At 42.1% G+C, this 13,161-nt stretch overlaps 1 protein-coding gene across 2 annotated transcripts in view; it reads right to left on the bottom strand.

The window, feature by feature from the left end:
• Nucleotides 1-13,161, bottom strand: part of CRADD (CASP2 and RIPK1 domain containing adaptor with death domain) — an 80,946-nt gene that overhangs the window by 65,734 nt on the left and 2,051 nt on the right. The window contains exons 1-2 of one of the 2 annotated variants that reach the window (XM_062633367.1): nt 11,618-12,208; nt 10,930-11,235 (exon numbers count right to left, since the gene is read on the bottom strand). In XM_062633367.1, the coding sequence (XP_062489351.1) occupies nt 10,930-11,227 (298 nt within the window). In that variant the 5' untranslated portion in view covers nt 11,228-11,235; nt 11,618-12,208. Of the gene's footprint in view, nt 1-10,929; nt 11,236-11,617; nt 12,209-13,161 lie in introns of those variants that run through there. The other variant, XM_062633356.1, reaches the window with a different exon arrangement.

Genomic DNA, 13,161 nt, shown 5'->3' on the forward strand with positions numbered 1-13,161 from the left:
AGGTGTTTGTCAAAGCATGTGTACAACTTCTTGACAATATATCAGTGTTATGAGGCAACACAAATCTATTCACAGACAAAGAAAGAGCACGAAGAAAACTTACAAAGAAGATCAGACATTATACTGAGACAATGGTCTAATGGCTAAAGAAGCAACAAGACTGGTTTTCTGTTTACACAGACAATTGCCAAATAGATAAAAATTGGCTTTAAAAGTCTTGTATACAAAACCATAAAGATAAACTAACAAGATAAACCACAGCTGCTTCACTCTGAGGTAGCAACTAGTGATATTCAGATGCTCTAGCTCTCATTCATACAAACATATACGTGACCATAAACAAATCTGGAAGGAAAGCTTAGCTGCATATGGCAACACAGGCAGGACTTCAAGATATAATAACCATACACAAGTAACATTTCAGTCATCAGTGGCAAGACCTTTGTCCTGCTCTGGTCAACCAGAGTCTGCTTTCTGACTTTAGTGGAGTTGGACTTTCACTGTGAGACACTAGTTAACATTTTTACTGACTCTGGATGGCCATGCAGCCTCCAGAACATGTTCAAGTTAAGGTGGGTGTGTTTGCTGCTTGGTTGTTGGCTTTTATAAACAGCCAAATTCAGAGGCCAAATTTATGAAAGACAATAGATTTTCCCCATGAAATGGGAATACTATAATTAAACATTTTCAGATGGAGCTACAAAGCAATTCTCTAAGTGCTAAAAGAAGGGCTGGCCAGCTCTGAAGGATAATGTTGATGAAGAAAAATTTCATTAAAAGAAGTCTACAAAGTCTTAAGTAGGAATTTCTCTCAGTTACTCGGGAGCATATATTAGTGTTTATCTATGGCCCACAAGGACCATTAATTAGTATCAACAGAATGTCTATACTGATGACATAATGCAAAAATAACAACTGCATCTTGCTTTTTCAAGTGGCTTTATCAGGCTGCGGGTCAAGTTCTTACAAGAAACTTTTACACTCTATGCCAGAAAACAATTTTATTGTCTGTACAAAGCTTTTTCAATGGTTCCCTTGCCACACTCTGGGACAAGACCAACAGAGGGAAGCTGGCAACAATTAACAAAAGATCTCAAGGATCACAGAGGACTGCAATTATGCATGATTTTGGGACTGTAAGACACGGACATGATTTTATCATACTGTGATGCAAGTTGAAGAGGAAATGGAACAGACAATCAAGATATTTTGTCTAATGGAAAACGACAGGTAGTGAACTCTGTAAGCTATTTAGAATGAACATACCCCAAGACGAGAAACAGTACTATAAACTCGGGGAAATAGAGAGACTTAAATAATAACAAATAAATTTTAAAAAAAGGCATTTACATGCATGCAACAGCATCCCTGATATGATGCACATCTACATCTATTTTGCAGGTGTTTATGGACAAAACTGCCTCATCCACTTGGCAGAAAAGGGTGTGTCTATATTGGCAAGCAGTACGGAGCAATAGGAGAGACCTTATAGATGACACAGATGGTGCTAACAATCTGCTGTTCAGACTCTACAAAGCTGGAAGGCTTCACTTCTAACTGGCTCTAGTCTATGGACTCCACGAACACCCGGAGCACATTTTCCTGTTTAGATTCACCTGAAAAAAATCTAATTCAAACACTCCAATTCACTTAAAAAGCACATTCGTAATCTGAACTGGAAGTCATGCATACATATCCAAAGTGTCCTATGTCAGCACTAGTTGTATTTGGTTTAAAATCTCACATACTGAGTATGATGCCAAGTTTACAGAATCACAGAAAAATTTAAGTTGGGAGGGACCTGCAAGGCCAGCTTCAAAGTCTGATCAGGTTGCTCAGGGTCTGCTACTGTTGAGTGTTGACTGTCTCCAAGCATGGAGATTTCACAGCCTATTTGGGCAGCCTCGCTTGAGCTGCAACCCTGGGTGGCCAGTGCTTAACCTGTCTTGTGATATTTTTTTTTTCCTTATATCCTCATATCAGAATTTCCCTTGCTACTACTTGTGGCCACCACTCCTTTTCCTTTTGGTGCACACCTACAGGAAGAGTCTGACTCCACCTTTTCTGAGTTTACTTGGCCTTCTCTTCTCCAGGAACAAAATCAGTTGTCTCAGCCTCTGTGTTTCATGTTAAACTAATCACTTCAGTGCTGCTCCACAGGACTGTAGTTTGTCAATCTTTCCCTTGCACTGACACAGCATTTTAAATACAGACCCCTAGTACCAAGTACAAGGGAATAATCACTTCCCTCAGCCTGCTGGCTTTGCTCTTGCTGATGCAGTCCTGTGTGTGGTTAGTCTTCGTCATCACACTTGCTTTCTATCAAGACATCCAACTTCTTTTCTGCAGAGTTGCAACCTGCCAGTCCGTCTCCACTTTGCATTATACTGTGGGAATTCTGTATCCCAGGTGAACAGCTTGACACTTCTGCTGAACGTTATGAGGTTCTTGCTGGCCCATTCATCCAGCTTTCTGCGACCCCTCTGAGAGGCAGTGCCACTCTTATGTGGCAAATGTTCCCCAGGGTCAGGAGTCATCCTTTGCTTTAGGCACAGTTCAGAAGATCCCAGAACACCAACTGACAAGTGTGCAAACAAAGTTAATTCACCTAAAAGCTTCTTGAAGATGCAGTTCCTGCCGTCACCCAAGCCACTGATAAAAATGTTAAACAGGATCAGCCCCACTGTCAGCCCTGAGGAACTTGACTCAAACTAGCCTTCAGTTAGATGGATATTGAACCACTAACCACCCATTCAGCCTATATCTTCCCAGCTAGCCACAAGAATGCTATGAAACTGTGCTGAAAGCCTTGCTGAAGTCAATTGAATGACATATTTTATTATAAAAGGCAAGAATCAGGTTGCACAAGTCTGATTTATCTGTGGTAAACCCAAGCAGGCTGTTCCCAGTCACGTTACTGTATTTTGTGCATCTGGCTCACCACAGCCTAACAAACATGACAGAAAATAGCCTCTCAAAGACATAGGTTGGCCCCCTCAGCATTCTCAAACACATTCCATCCAGCTCCGTGGATTTGCCTATGTCCACTCTATTCAGGTAGTTCCTAACTAAATTACCGTCTACTATAAACATCACCTCCCTTATACAAATTCCACTACTAGGCACAGAGACAAGGGCCAACATGGCGCAGACTTCACATATGAAGACCCAGCCTTTTCTACGACCTTATTCAGGGGTTGCCTTACTCTTCCTTCCACTGCCAGTGTACCTGTAAAAGCCCGTCTTGTTGCCCTTCACATCCTTGAATGGTTTCAAACTCAGATGAGCTTTTCCCTTCATAACTCTATCCCTAAAAGCCCACAGAATGCTTCTATATTGCTCCTGGGTAGCTTGTTCTCACTTCCACCTCCTAGAGAATTCCTCTTTGAATTTCAACTCAACTGCGAGTTCCCCTTTCAGCCAAGCTGGTCTCCTTCCATGCTGCTGCTTTTCTGGGACCATTTCTGTGCTTGGATGAAGTTTTCCATGACGATTAATTAAGTCTCCCTGGGTGCTTTTTGCCTTCAGAACTGTCTCCTACCATGTCCCATCAACTAGTTTTATGAACAAGCAAAAGTCCAGGACCTTTACACTGCTACTTGCTTTCCTCTCTTCTCTCAGTATCTTAAACTTGAGCACTGCACGATAACTGCAGCCAAGACGGATATTAACAAACACATCCCTAGACAGTTGTTCCTTGTCTGTGGGTACCCAGGCCAGTAGAGCACCTCCCTTAGTTTTTGCATCGTCCTGGGTTCAGCAGTAGCAGTCATTTTCTCCTTCTTAGTAGCTGGTGCAGTGCTGTGATTTTGACTTTCAGCCTGGGAACAGAGCTGATAACCCCGATGTTTTTAGTTGTTGTTCAGTAATGTTTACTCTGACCAAGGACTTTCTGAGTCTCGTGCTCTGCCAGGGAGGAGGGGAAGCCGGGAGGAAGCAGAGACAGGACACTTGACCTAAACTAGCCAAAGAGGTATTCCATACCACAGCACATCATGCCCACTATATAAACTGGGGGCAGTTACCCAGAAGGGTTAGATCACTGCTCTGTCGGGCTGGGTATCGGTCAGCAGGTGGTGAGCGGTTGTATTCTCTTCCCTTGTTATTTCCCTTATCATTATTATTATCGGTGGTAGCAGTAGTGGTTTGTGTTATACCTTAGTTACTGGACTGTTCTTATATCAACCCGTGGGAGTTACGTTATTTCGATTATCCTCCCCATCCCTCCAGGAGCAGGGGGGAGGAAAGGAGGGAGTGAGAGAGAGACTGTGTGGTTCTGAGTTACGGCTGGGCTTAAACCACGACATGCATCTAGGACGTTTATCAAGATATTGCCCTTTCTGCTTTCCAGAAGCCTCCTTGGATTGCTGTACTGTGTCACACTCCCAGTAGACACCAGGGCTGTTAAAGATTTCCTAAGAACGAGGGCCTGCAAGAGCAGCACTCTTTTAAGAAGGCTTCATTGCATCATAGGGAAATTCAGGTTGGAAGAGACCTCAGGAAGCTTCGTGTCCAACCTCCTCCTGAAAGCACGGTCAGCTTTGAGATCAAACTATGCTGCTCAGTATTCTATCTAGATGGGTCTTGAAAATCTCCACGGATGAAGACTGCTCAACATCTCTGGGTCCTTGTTCTGCTTCTTGATCCTCTTATGATGAAAAACTCTCCTTAGAGCCAGTTAGAATCTCCCATTTCAACTGACACCCTTCACCTCTCATCTTCCCCCTATGCACTGCTGTGTAGAGCCTATCCCTGTCTTCTCTTTATATCCTTTGTAGGTACTGGAAATCTACTATCTTCCCTTCTCCAGGCTCTACCTCCTTTCAGTCAGGAAGCCCTATAAAAGATGCCACCACAATGTCTGTCTTACGGCGCTCCCTTCTGATCCTAACCCATAAGTTCTTGATCTGCCTGTTGTTCAGGGGATAGCAAAGCTCTGTGCATTCAAGACACTCCATTGCAATGGCATCCTTGTCTAAGAACTTGAGGCCACGCACTATGTCACTGCAGTTGTGTGAACTATACTGCCATGGCTCTGTAAATCCAATGACACCATAGCGCTGCAACTGTGCAGACCTCCTGGGCAAGACGCTTTTGCCCCCCACTATTGAGTTGATCCCATCTGTCCCTAGCAGTCCCCATTTCTTGAAAAGGTGAAAAAAGTCCCATGGTCATAAGAGTCCAAAGTGCTGCCATTACACCAGGTGCAAAGACAGATGCGAATATGCAGGATGGAGTCCCCCTGCCCAGGTTTTTCCCCTTGAATGGCAGAATGGAGAACACTGATTGGGCTCCATGACTTCACATGGGATCTCTGAACCCTGTAGTCATCCTTAATCTGCTGAAGTACTACTGGTGCCCACATGAGAGTCGCAAAGTCTGATGCTTGGCCAAGCCTTGGCATCCTCTGTGATATCCTGGATCTAGTCCCAGGGGAAACAGCAAACTTTGGAAGTCATTAAATCTGGCCAGCAGATGGATGTCTCCATTCCTTACACCAAGGAATCTTCAATCCCAGTTACCCACTTCGCAGCACTGGTTATGAATAGTCGATCAGGCACAGCTGGCCCAAACACCTCTCTTGCCAGAACTCACTCCTCCTCACCTGTTTCCAGGGTCTGTATTTTTATTATTAAATCTATACTGTTACTAGCCTCACTCATTTGTGTTACTGAGGATGACACCAAGTATGGCTGTATCTTTCTACTAGCTTACTTGAAAGAAACTGTTCGAGATTGGGCAGGAAACACTACAGCTCTTAACAGCGATGCCTGAGATTTGGGCTTCTCAAAGTGAAAAACATAGATGTAAGCAGCACAAACACAGCTGCTCATTAACACAGTGAAAAAGCAACGAAGCAAATATTCTTTAACCGTAAAAAAAATGAGAAAAACTTACATTCATACATACATTAAAACTAAAATACATACAGAGCACTCTGTAGAACCAGAGAAGTTAATTACTTGTCCATGTCCTGATGCATGCTGTTAATATTGTGGACACAAACCTTCAATGCCAGACTTCACAGATATCGCTGAAGTCAGAACACAGCCACAGCCATAAATGTAACACCCAATTTTCAGGGAGGATGGGAATGTGGAAAAGAGTTTGGGAAATTCTTCTATGAGAATGCCTTCGAATCTCTGCAGAGAACATTTTCTATAGCTTCCAGGACTGGGATGTGGCACAAGGGCATTCCTTCATCTCCAGGTCTATCCAGTGTGGCCAAGGCTGCTAAGCCCATCCCTTTCCTTCAGACATACACAGCAGGAAACTCCCCCTTCTGCCACTGGACTATACAAGAAAGGGGAGGGAAAGAAAAAAAAAAAAAACAACAGTCTTCTGCCACCATTTTAGAGAAAAGGAATTAATCAGCTGCTCTCCTATCTGACATCCAAATGGAAAAGGCAAAGACAAGGCTGTTTCCTCACCGCATTAGACATAAGAGGAAGCAAGACAGGAAGAGGGCAGGAAGCAGCCAACAAAAGGTAAGAGGAGACGCTAAACTTTCCCATGTCCTAATGCTGTTGCATTTGAATCTTAATTCTTAGAAACCTACAATCCAGCTGTGTAAAAAGGACTTTGAGAAAGCAGGGAGGGGGGAGGTAGTGTGTGCTTTCTCAAGAGAAGTACGTATTTTGCTTTGTTTTGTATTTGCATACTTCGTCCAAAGTGTTACACAATACAAAGCTTTATATAGCTATATGAGAACACACACTCCCCACACATCCAGGGAAAAATCCCAAACACCAAAACCTGTTCACATAAAAAAAACTCACAGAAGTTTAACAGGACCCTAATGCAGACTGTTGATGAGGCACCACAACAGCAGCAAAATCATGCATTAGAAAATATTCCTTGCTTAGTTGTGAGAGAACAGCTTTTCCAAGACAATTCTGTGTAACTCCATGCCTCAAATTCACTAACTTTTCCCAGATAGCAAAAGCTGCTGCAGGACTCCTTTGGCAAATGCTGTATCTCAGACCTTTTCTCAGTATGCTGTGATTTCCTGTGGAAAGGCGAAATCATCTAAGCTACGAAGAGGAGCAGTACTAACACTTTCAGAAGTAAATAATTTTACAGCAACATACAGTACAGAGAGAAATATAATAATTGGGCAGAGACATTTCTGAGCAGAGAGAGATCAAAAAAACATTCTGAGCAAGAAAAACCATTGAAGCTTGTATTTTTTTTATTCAGTGCAAAAAATGTTGGGTAACTGCTTGCTGTTCCTAGAAAGAATGGAATTCTGTTGCCAACAGCTGTAGTTTTTCATAGGAATTATAATACTAGATTGAAGATTTATGTTCCTGACAAAGGCATAAAGTTATCCAAACTAGGGCAGAAAAAAACAGAATAATCTTTTCCCAATGAAACAGACCCACATTATTTTTGTTAACCCTTACCATGGCAGAAGTTTTGATCTTCGAAACCAGGAACTCATGCTGTGGTTGAGGTTTATAGCGATTAAGTCTTGCAATGGACAGGGTGAACTGTTTTATCATAGGTTCGACAAGTAAGAAACACAGTTTATCATCTTGAAATAAAAGTCACAGATACTTACCTCCAAAAAGACACAGCTTTAAATTTTCTTCTTGAAATTTTGGGGTTTGACAATGATGCCTTTCCCTGCTTTAAGAAAAGCCTTCCCCAGAGTTCTGGCCATCGGACAGATCCATATGAGATTGGAGAAAGGTGACCCTAGGCAAAAGACTGTCTTGTGCATAAAGTAAATAAGGAAGGGGAAGGAATCTTGGGTCTCTTTGCTGCAATTGCACAGATGCGAGTGGCTCCAGCTGCCTGCATGTCGCTCTCCTGGTTCCCATGGAAAAACTATTCCTCATGCTCTGCAGGATTAGGGTATTCTGTGTTCCTTGGAACTACAGCAGATAGCAGTATACAGAATACTTTTAAGTCAACTAACGTTCAACAACAGGACTCAGGATATCGCACGTTTTAAAGTGCAATTACTTATACGTAGCCAAACAGCACACTCTGGATTGAATCCTGAGCCAATTTACCTTTACATTCTATGCTGCTCCACGAACATTACACCAAGTTACACAAGTTAGGAATCAATAAATACATTTCCTCAGAAGGATTTGCCCAAAGGCTCCCAGTGAGTCAGTGGCAGCGTCTTGTTTAGGTCTCAGATTTTGTCTTCCATTTCGCAGCTGCTTGGTCCATCAGATCTGTTTACACTACATCACCAAAAATGTTTTTATGTCTGTCCTTCTGAAATCCCTGTTTGTTTCATTCAGTTGGTTTGTTGTTTGGGGTTTTTCTGGTTTGGGTTTGAGTGTTGTTTTTTTTTTACTAGGGGAAGAAAACAAATTAAAAGCTTCTCAACAATTACAGTTGTGATTTATTTTTTTTTTAACTGGGAACCAACAAACTGTATTTCTCAGCTGAAGCAAAGATAGAAAGCCTGATCTCTTTCAAAGAAAGCATGATCTCTTTGAACAAAACACACAATAATCCAAAGGTCTGCATATAAAAATCACTATGCACGCGCCAGTTTTCACATTCAGATACAGCAAACCTAATAGTCTACTTTTACTGACTTTAAAAGTCTTATGTTTAGCCAGTGAGAAGTGAAAGACTACAAAATAAAACCTTCCTTCACAGAACAACTTGCCATGAGTCCTTAGTCCTGCAAAAACTGTGGATATTTTGCTTGAGTAAACAGAATTTTAATTGAGCATAAACAAGTGAACAGCAGGCATGCCATTTCCATAAATATGCATGATCCAATGGAAAAAAATAAAAAAGATTTAAAAATCTGGGGCCTTAAAACCTACTTCAATTTTGAAGTTTTAGGGTCTAAGAAAAAGGTAAAGTGTGTGTGGCAGGCTTCTTTCAATACAAATGGATTCTTGAAAAGAAATTGACATTGACCAATCACCATTTGTAAGAACTGTTTCAAACAGGGCAGAAGTTATCTAGCATGGCACTAAGGAACATATTTAATTTAAAGTATGCCTATAGTTTCGTTAGAGCCAATGTCTTTTTCCATGCTTAAGGCCAAGCATTTCCTCAAGTATTCTGCCTAGACAAAAGCTTACAAGTTTGTTGTTTAGAATGTAAAGCGAGGCTTTTTATCCCAAACCACATTTCCTTGCATGTAATCAGCACTGATGATGCAGCCGTAGTTTCCAATTCATTCCAGGGTGCACTCAGCATTTATTAGGGCACAGATGGTGCTCTCTTTCTTTGGCTTCTAAAGAACATGCCTAAATATATAGAAAAGAAAAAAAACCCTCGGCGAGCTGCCTCTTACCCTGCTCTTACACTCTGGGTTGCCACAGTAAACATAACAGTAATCTTTGATCTAATCTGGAAGCCTCTTCTAATTTACACACAAAATTTGGCAATAGGATTATCAAGTACAGTCAGCCCACTCGAAACCAGAGAACCTGATAGACATAAATCCAGCACATTAGCCACAAGTGATCAAGAACAAGTAATCCACACAACAATCAAAAGAACAAAACTCAGAAGCATTTTTTCTAGTAACAAACTAATACTCCATGGCTGTATTTGCTTTTCTAAAACTGTAAGGATTATTCAACAGCTTAACCAGCAATTAGCAAATGAGCAGCTTGATTTGTAAGGCAAATAAAGAGCATTAGCATGACAGGATTTGTCATAACAGCCTGCAAGGTCTTTTCCAGAACACACAAGTTTGCATTGTGCTGAGATCTTGCAGTATTTTCCCGTATGGGCAGCACAGGACATTTATCTCCCAAACTCTGAAAATTATTTACCTGTTGCCAAGCAAGCATAAAGCTTCCTCCACAGAGACGCAACAGGAAGAGAAGCTGTCACGATAGCCCATTAAAAACGTCCTAAGGTAGGATAATGTCAGATTTGTCCAGCAGATCTTGACAAAACGTTCCTGAACATGCAGCTGAGACACAGGCGATAGTCAGTGGGTCTCAGTCACCCACCTTCACAGGCTTTCAATGCCACGCAAGGCACATTGACACTGGAAAACCACATGTCCATGTGCATCAAAAAGCGTATGACCAAACTCAAATGGCAGCAGGTGGCAGGCTTCGAGAAAGGCTATTCAGACTGCTTGGAAATCTTGTTCCCAAGTGAGGACTATTTTGCTATCTCAGTGGTAACATGAGGTTAGCAGACAGGGCATGCTGCCAGAGTCTAGGGCAAGAAACGTGCATTTTAAGCAGTCGTCTTTATTCCAAAACAGCCCAACAACTGCACGCACAGATTGGTAAAGAAATCACTTCTGAACAAACATCAAATCGGGAAAACTAGTTTTAGAAGTACATGTAAATGTCAGAAAGCCAGAGATTTGACTAAATTAGATTATATAACACCTACTAAATTGGTTAGCTCCTAAATTTGCTGTACAACCAAGCAATGGCTAGTAATTTTGGAAGTAATGATCCTAGGTATTTGCAACGTGTTAAACATAATAAATTAAATAAATCTAAATTAGCATATAGTACTAAATCAAAGCAACATTAAAATCATAATAAAAGTAAGTAAATAAAAATTCTGATCATATGAACAATCCAGAAACAAGCCACTGTAAAGCAAATACTTAAACAAGCAATAATCAGGTGTGGATGGTGAAAAGTCTGTTCTGCAGCTAGTCAAAACTACCTAGTCTGTTCACTCTGAGGTAATGGAGTCTGTGTCCTCCTACATCACAGCCTCTCTCAAGGCAGCCTCTCCTGTTATCTCCTGGTCTCCTGAAGCTCAGCCTTGCTCACTCCCCAAACTTTGCAATACTTCCTGGTGTTAAGCTGACTTCCAGGAATGCAGTTTGTCCCCTTTTCTCGGTATCATGCTCCATATCCACACACCACATAACTTGAAGTTACTGGTACATTCAATACTTTCAAAATCACATCTTGAGAACAAGCTTCAAACTATCAGTAAAAATAATTCTGGCCTTACCTGCAGGATCTTGGACTGTTATTTCTTTACGCTTCATCACCAGCTTGTCTTTAACCCATGGGAACTCCTGCAAAGAATCCAAGAATGCATCAAAAGCCTTGGGTCCTCTGGTGGGGAGAATATCAAGGAGCATCATAGTTTTCCTCTGACTGGTGGTTTGGGCTTTTATTTCTTGAACATGACTGTCCATGAGAATCCCTTCTTGGTAGAGATACTGAATAACAACTCCATCCACCAGCACCTCTGTGCAGAGCTCCAGGCGCAGGGAGCGCAAAAGCTGCTTGTCTCTGGCATCCATCTGGCAACCTAGAGCATGAGAAAAGGAGTAAGGAAATGCATGAAGGTGAAAATACTTCCAACCTTTAATATCCAGAAGTGATGTTTAATATCTGGCAACCTTTAGAAAGAATGCCAAACTCAGAATCATCAACCTGGGAAAACCATTAATGATCCCCACCATCTTATTTCTGCTCAGATTTCACCATCTCACAAGCTAAAATTCAGCCATTTCTAGGAAGTGTGAGATAAGAAGAGAACTTTTGGCACCGTGAAGACCAGTCCTTTGCTGTAATAAAAAACATACCAAATAACCCCACTTACTAAGTGGTCAAGGTCCATACAAAGGGCAGCTACAGTATTTGCCAGTCCTTAAGAGACTACCCAAAAAAGGTTAAGAGAGATGTCACACCTGACCTCTGCTACTTGTGGCTCTAATGCTATTCCTGTTACAACAGTGCCAGACATCATCAGCAGAGACAGTCAGCAGGTAGCTCTGGCCTACGTAATGCATTTTAATTTCAGGAGAGGTAAAAATGTCCCTTACGCACCAGGTCATTCTTCCCCCTGACTCATCCAGGAAGGCTGTTCTGGAACAAGACTGATCTGATGATGAGAAATTTTCTCTGAATTTCCACCTCAAATTTATCCACCTTCTATTTATAAGCATTTGTCCTGCCAAAACTGTTCTTTAGCTTAAGTAGCTCTTCTCCCCCCCTGGTATTTACCCTTCTAATGTCTTCACAAGAAGCAATCCGATGCCTTCTGCCAGGTTCCATTTCTCTTGACTAACACACCGACTAGCCAAAAGCTGAAAAAGATGCATTTTATAGCCACTATATATAAGAGCAAGCAAGCTCCAGAGAGAACAAACAGCTCACTCAAGACCATGCCTGGAGTCCATGCCAGACCTATGAACTGAATCAAGATGTCTAGTCCAGTCCTTAACGACAAACATATCCCTAGGCTCACTAATGGCACTTGAAAAGGAAAATGACAGAGTAACACAATTAAATACTTTCTGATTACTAAATAATGAAGTAAAAAAACTGCAGCAGGTGTTGAGTGTGATTACCAAGAGAGTTTCTGATTATTAAAATAAAAGCTGCTGTTTGAACAGCTAGACCATGCAGAAACGGCACTTCATTCAGCTCAAGGATACAAGGAGAGGCAGAGATTTTCACAGCTTCTGTAAGACACCTCCTGAAGCCTTTGCATCATCAGAGGCGCTGACTGACTCCCAAGGCCCCATCAAAGGTTGGTTGGTTGGCCTGGTTGTTGAAATCTGAAGTAGGCAACCAACAGAACATAGAGGCATGTAACCAGCATCTTGCACAGGATGCAAGAGCACAGGACCACAAAAGGGGGAATGGAAAACCCTCTGATAAAGACACTTTACAAAAACGCTTCCCCTGAGTGCTGAAACATTGCTGGACGGCACCTAGTAAGTTTCTCATATACCAGAGTGAATTTTGAGGTGCCTACCACGTGTCTAGGGGTCACCTGGGAATCAATCAAAAGCTATCCAGGCACATGTCCTTAAAAAATGCTGGTTTGCTAAGTACTGCTCAAACATCAAACACCATCACAGAGTGAGATGAGATGGCTGCAAGCAAGGAGACAGAAAAAAGAACAGGCAAGAACTGTATTTTCCCATTTCATACAATCACAGAATGGTTTGGGTTGGAAGGGTCCTTAACAACCATTCAGTTCCAACACCCCCTACAGGCAGGGACACCTTCCACTAGACCAGGCTGCTCCAAGCCCTGTCCAGCCTGGCCTTGAACACTGCCAGGGATGGGGCAGCCACAGCTTTTCTGGGCAACCTGTGACAGTGCCTCATCACCCTCATAATGAAGAATTTCTTCCTAATATCCAATCTAAATCTCCCCTCTTTCTGCTTAAAGCCCTTCCCCCTTGTCCTGTCACATGCCCTTGCAAGAAGTCCCTCCCAAA

This window comes from Pezoporus occidentalis, unplaced genomic scaffold (assembly GCF_034315485.1).
Source record: "Pezoporus occidentalis ecotype Australia unplaced genomic scaffold, CSIRO_AGI_Poc_V1 ctg112, whole genome shotgun sequence".
Lineage (NCBI taxonomy): Eukaryota > Metazoa > Chordata > Aves > Psittaciformes > Psittacidae > Pezoporus > Pezoporus occidentalis.